The 6000-nt window shown below is 50.3% G+C and overlaps 1 protein-coding gene across 3 annotated transcripts in view; it reads left to right on the top strand.

Moving 5' to 3' along the window:
• The first annotated feature begins 415 nt into the window (after nucleotides 1-415).
• Nucleotides 416-6000, top strand: part of STX1A (syntaxin 1A) — a 329962-nt gene continuing 324377 nt past the window's right edge. Inside the window, exon 1 of one of the 3 annotated variants that reach the window (XM_037880295.2) lies at nucleotides 416-523. In XM_037880295.2, coding sequence (XP_037736223.1) covers nucleotides 494-523 — 30 coding nt within the window. In that variant the 5' untranslated portion in view covers nucleotides 416-493. Of the gene's footprint in view, nucleotides 524-3884; nucleotides 3949-6000 lie in introns of those variants that run through there. The other 2 variants (XR_006286303.1, XM_043531075.1) reach the window with 2 other exon arrangements.

Genomic DNA, 6000 nt, shown 5'->3' with positions numbered 1-6000 from the left:
GCCCCCCCGCACTAGCGCCCCCCACCCAAGGGTAAATCCCCCCACCCCTAGGCACAAGCCCCCCCGCACTAGCGCCCCCCACCCAAGGGTAAATCCCCCCACCCCTAGGTGCAACCCCCACACACTAGCACCCCCCCACCCCTAGGCACTAGCGCCCCCCACCCAAGGGTAAATCCCCCCACCCCTAGGTGCAACCCCCCCGCACTAGCGCCCCCCACCCAAGGGTAAATCACCCCCAGCTGTGACCACCTCCACCGAAGTGTAACTCCGCACCCCAGTGCAGCCCCGCCCCTGCACACCCCAGGTGTGACCCCCGGGCCCCCCCACGCGCCCTCACCCCCCAGCGGCCCCGGAGTCTGCGCAACCCCAGGCCGGTGCCCCCGGGGCCTCGCTGCGCCCGCCCGGCTCCGGCGCATGTGCCGCGCCTCCCCCCGCCCCCACCGCGGCCGGAGCCGGGCGGCAGCGCGACGAGCGGGCGCCGGGCGGAGCGAGCATGAAGGACCGGACGGGGGAGCTCCGCGCGGTGAGCTGGGGCTGCCCCCGGGCTGGCTCCCCTGGAGTGAGAGTGGGGCGGGGGCTGGCCCTCCGGGGGGGGAGGGGGAGATGGGGCTGGCCCCTCCGGGGGGGGAGGGGGAGATGGGGCTGTGGGGGGGGGCTGGCCCCTCCGGGGGGGGAGGTGTATGTTGTTCTCTCACCCTCTGGATCCAGGAGTGCAAGAGTCATAGCCCTCTAGGGAGGGGTGTGTGTGCGTGTGTTGGAGATGTCACCCCTGGATGCATTCAGGTGACCCCCCAAGCACTCCTGTAGCCAGGGGGTGGCAGACCCCCAACACCCCCACTCTGACGGCTCCAGCACGTGGGGTGGTGAGGGACTGTGTGTATCTGGGTGGCATTCCTGGAAAGATGGAGCTGGTGTGAGGGGAAGTAGCTGCACTTCTGCAGTGGCAGGGGTGGGGTGGCCAGGGAGGTTGTGTGAGTGAATGTGACAAACAAGTGATCAAACCCTAAACACCCTGTGATGCTCCATCCCTCGCTGAGGTTTGGTGTATGGGGGTCACGTCAAACCCTGCCCTTGCTGGGCTTGGGGCTTGGTGTGTGTGTGTTTGGGGGGCTTGATGTGTTGTGTCTGCGTGCAGAGGTGATCTGAGGTTTCTGTTTTGTGTGCTCCGACAGCGTAGAGCTTGACATGGCAATGAAGTATTATTGAATGTGACACGCTTGCTGCAGGGCCTGGGCAGCTGATTGCGTGAGTGGCTCTGACACACTCGCAGGTCCGGAAGGAAGGCGCACTTGTGTGAGTGGATTGTCTTGACTAGAATAAAAAGTCTCCCCACACCCCATATGGCAAAGGAGGGCAGGAGTGCTGTGTAGGTTTTGACATCCTCTAGGTTAGGGGCAGTATACTCAGGGTGGGGAGAAGAGATGTGAACCTCTGTGAGAATGTGGGGGGTTTAGGGAGGGGAAGGCCTTGCAAGAGGTTGTGTAAGTGGACTTGACCCACTTGCTGGGGGTGAGGAGGTTGTGTGTGGGTCTGAAAATCTTCCCATTAGCTGTGGCAGAGGCTGTCTGAATGGATGTTCTGGTGAGTGGCAGATCGACAGGAGGTTGTAGGAAGGGATCTGATATACCCTCCAGCCCTTGAAAGGGATGTGTGCATCGAACACTGGCTTTATCCCTGAGCCTGCCTTGTGAGGCTGTTTCACCCTGACTTCCAGAGAGCTTTCCATGGCTGTTGTGTGACTGTCCGAATCAGTTGGGCCAGGATTTATTTCTGGATGTCCTTAATCAATGGACCAGGGTTTACTTTCAGCAGCAGGTCTTGGATGTCAGTGAGCTTGCTGAAGTGGGTGTCTGTAGTATCCTGGAACCATTAAAGTGTATGTATCGCTAGCCCATGTAAGTAACTGTTCTTGTCATCCTCCCTCCTTCCCCTCTGGTTTTTGCTACACCCATGTGTTGCAACTTGTATTCCCACACTGCTGCGGTTGAATCAATGCAGACAGACCCTTGTGTCCACACAGGACCCCCTTGAAGTTAAGGGTCCATCCATGTGGATCCAGTTGTAAGATTGGGGCCCTTAAATGTAAGCTCTTTGGGGCAGGAACTGTATCTTTCTGTGAGTTTATGCAGAACGGAGCATAATGTGGCCCAGATCTTCCCTTGAGGGTCTGGGCATTATCATGTTATAAATAGTAACACCATTAACCCAGATTTTACCGGACTCTCTGCATCTCAGCAGGCATCTTTTGTCTACATTCTGGAGAGTATTTATGCTTAGTTACGCTTCCTAGCAAAGGCATCGGCTTCAGAATGAAACTGAACGGAGTTGCTGAGGTTTTGCCTTTGTAACGCTGCCTGGGGGCTGCTGCCGAAAGTTATTCTAAGAAGCTGCAGCAGATCCCCAGTGACAGAGAAATTAGAAATTGGGAGTCTATACAAGAGATCTCACAAATTATTCCAGATACCCAGACGGTTTTCCTTTGTGGAATTTCATACAATTTCTCCTAGTTTAATTGTCCTTTTTGAGATCTGTTGGTATTTTTGCTTTTCAGGTAATTGTAGTTTGATATCGTAGCTTTTTAGTTGCTATTTAATCCAAGTGTATATATTTAGTTGTTTAACTCCTCAGTCCCTCTGACCCTTACACAGTTCTGTTACTTTTTCATTCTCTCTGGTTTGCAGATATCGTTCAGATAATGAGGAACCAAGAGCTGCATAGTATTGTAGGTGCAGTCTCACCAATGCCATTCAGGCATTTTTGTTTTCTTGTTTCTGACCTGATAGTTGCAAGTGACTGTCCATTGCCACCATATCACACATTTAATTTTCTGTTCACTGTTGCCAGCATCCCTTGTATTCTGTGAACATGGAACTGAGCTGCAGAATCTCAGCTTTTCCTGGAGGCGGGGAGAGAGGGGGAAATCATGCTTCTTGCCTTCATGGTTGTGAAGGTAACTGAAAATGTGACACCATTGTAACCAATGTCAGGTTGTCTGCTTAAGTTTGAAGGCAGCCTGGAACAGTAGCTGTGAGAGACGTGAACTGGCACATTCGGGTCAAACAGAGAGTTGACTCTGAAACCTAACAATGCTACTTTACATGTAGGCGTTAGCTTTGTTGTTGTTGGTCATGTTAGAAGAAACACTCAGTTAAGCTGCCAGCCGCTTCCCGTTCCTCACCAGTTGCCACAAGCCAAGCAGCTAAAACCTCAGGTTTCCCTTGATAACGTCTATGATGCCGTTACTCATGGTCACCAAAACCCCTGCACTGTGGCACATGAAAAACTGAACATGTGGGGACAGAGTAAATGAACTTTGACTATCCAAATAAATAACGTAAGGGCCACTGTCATAGTAGCGAACATTTATATCCTGGAAGCCCTTCAGAGGCCCCAGTCGGGACTGGAGCCCCATTGTGCTGGATGCTTTACAAATGGGACAATCCCTGCTGCCGAGCCAAAAAACATTGTTTTTGTATGTCCTGCAAAAATAGTGGTGATGTCTGTGCACAGGCCTGCCTCTTCCGGAGTCCTGAGTTCAAATGTGCAGCTAGGCCAGAAACAAGCATGAAGTCTGTTAATCATCGTTTTACAGTGATAGGCACTAGTACAGAGCGACACTCCTGCTGCTCCCCTCTCACCCACATTTTGAAATGAGCAAATGGGTGCAATGAGCAGTTTCAGCTCTAGGAAGTTCAAGGACTAGAGTAGATGGGGAAGGGGGAGGGGGTCAGGGTTGAAGTCCACTCTGAGAGCTGTGATTGATGAACTCGCTCAGAGCCTGTCTGTACGGTCTCTGCTGCAGGCAGTTCAATTTCATGAACGCTATATGAAACGTGTTAATCCCAGAGAGAGAGAGAGGAATAATTTAGGAATGATACAATGGGGTTAAACCTAGGATGAACAGAGGAAAATGAAGAAAAGGCTGAGTGCCAGGAGAAAGTTGTAATGGTGAGCTCTGTTAGACGGTGCAATTATCTCCCAAGGGAAGGAGTAGCTGCCCTGCTATTTTGAACACCTAAAACTGGGCTGGATGGAAAACTAGAAAACGTACAGTAAGGAAGTCTCTCTCTTTTCTGTGATTCTGAAACAGAAAGGGGTGTGTGTGTGTGTGTGTGTGTGTGTGTGTGTTGAGGGGGGAGGGGGATGAATGAAGGAAAATTGCAGCCGTTCTGTTCAACAGAAGCAATTGGAAAGCTCCCAAGGCAAGGGACTCTTCCTCCATGTATAGTGCTGACTGTGAAATAGATTTGAAAATAGAGTTTTAAATAAAGAAATAAAGTCACGTGAGTGCCCTGTTGGCAGCCACTAGCTGGCTGAGGAATGACACTGGCAGAGAATTTAAAATATTCATTTTTAAATATTTAAAAAAAGAAGAGAACGGGCCATTCAGTTTCTATCTTGCTGTGTTACTGGTTCAGCAACTGAATGAAATAACCATAGCTTAATCTTGAACGTTTTTAAAGATTGTAAACATGAATGTCCTTCTGCTCCTGACAATAGCATTCCAGCAGGACTGTGTCTCACTGGGACCCCTTCTCTGCCAGTGTCATGCTGTGTGTGTCTTCAGCAAGATGGCTGCCACCAGGTGTATGCTCGGAAAAAAAACATTTTTTATTAAAGCCTTCAGTTGCAGATCCTTTCTTTTTCTCTGAATGGCACGAAGGGCTTCGCACCCTGTGAACGTCTGAGCCAAATGGGAGCAGGCCTCCTTTAAGCACCTGTGTGTCCCTAAAAGACAATGTTAAGGCCCTGTGGGCTGGGAATGGCTAGAGATGGAAACCCTAGGGCAGTGAGAGGTGAAATTTCTGTGGTAGGTGCAAACAGTACGTCAGAAAGACAAAGCATGACAGTAATGTTTATTTAAATAAATGATAAAGGGGGCTCTATTTGGGGAGATGTACTTGTTTGCTAGTGGTTCCTCTAAGGCAGTGTTTCCCAGACTTGTTCCGCCGCTTGGTCAGGGAAAGCCCCTGGCAGGCTGGGCTGGTTTCTTTACCTGCCGCTTCCGCAGGTTCAGCCGATCGCCGACGCGGCAGGTAAACAAACCGGCCTGGCCCACTAGGGGCTTTCCCTGACCAAGCGTCGTCGTCACCTGCTCTAATGAATTGAGGTTAGGAGGGGGCTTGGCTTTGCTTTCCTGTACTTGAGATGCAGGTCTTTCTAGCCAGCCTCATTAATAATCTGGGCCAGTTTCTTCTCATTTTCGTAGATCTTGTAAATTCAGCTAGTAAGAAGATGAAAAAATGGCTTTAATCAAAGCAAAAGGAGAACAGCCCAAGCGTTCTGCTGCCCCATAGGCTGTAGCTTTGCATTTTAATGGGATTCTTAAAATTATACTTGAATTTTAACATTTAAAGTGCAAATCCTAGTACTTCTCTTCAGTGTTCTGGGTACAGTGGCTTTTGTGCCCATCTAACGCCCTGGGAAGGGAAGGGCACTGCTCACAGAAGAATGGGCATTCGAAACAATCAGGGAATGGGAGATTCATGTGTCCCCTCAGAGCTAAGAAATTTACTCTAATGTGAAGAAAGAGTCGATTGGAGATCTGATCTTGAAAGGTTTTTGTACTGACATCAGCCCTGGTGTAAGCAGATTGAAAATCCTATTGAAATCAGTAGGAGGTGAGCCTGTTTAAACCAGGGCTGAATTTGGCCCTTGGACTAAAGAGTAATATGTTGCCTCTCGATCCCATCAGTTCCCTTATTTCTAGGGTTAAATTCAGATGTGCATGGGCATCGCCAGTGAAACGGGCAGCTGCTGACAGCCTGATTCTTCCTCTGGCAGACATCCTCGGGGAAGTGTAATTTGAGCAATTGCCAAGTTCTGAGCTTGCTTGGGAGCCAGAAATCCAAGATCTGAGAGTCCCGGGACTGCTGAATTTGATTGGTTGCTTTAAAAACCATGGCACAAATTGCTGTGCTCTCTTGATATCGCCTCTTACCTGTTGCATCCCACTGTCTTTGAGATTTCTCCAAACACTCCCGGGGAGGCATAACTGAG

Source organism: Chelonia mydas, chromosome 17 (assembly GCF_015237465.2).
Source record: "Chelonia mydas isolate rCheMyd1 chromosome 17, rCheMyd1.pri.v2, whole genome shotgun sequence".
Classification (NCBI taxonomy): domain Eukaryota; kingdom Metazoa; phylum Chordata; order Testudines; family Cheloniidae; genus Chelonia; species Chelonia mydas.
The sequence above is the reverse complement of the archived record's forward strand: the minus strand, read 5'-3'. Positions and strand labels throughout refer to the sequence as shown.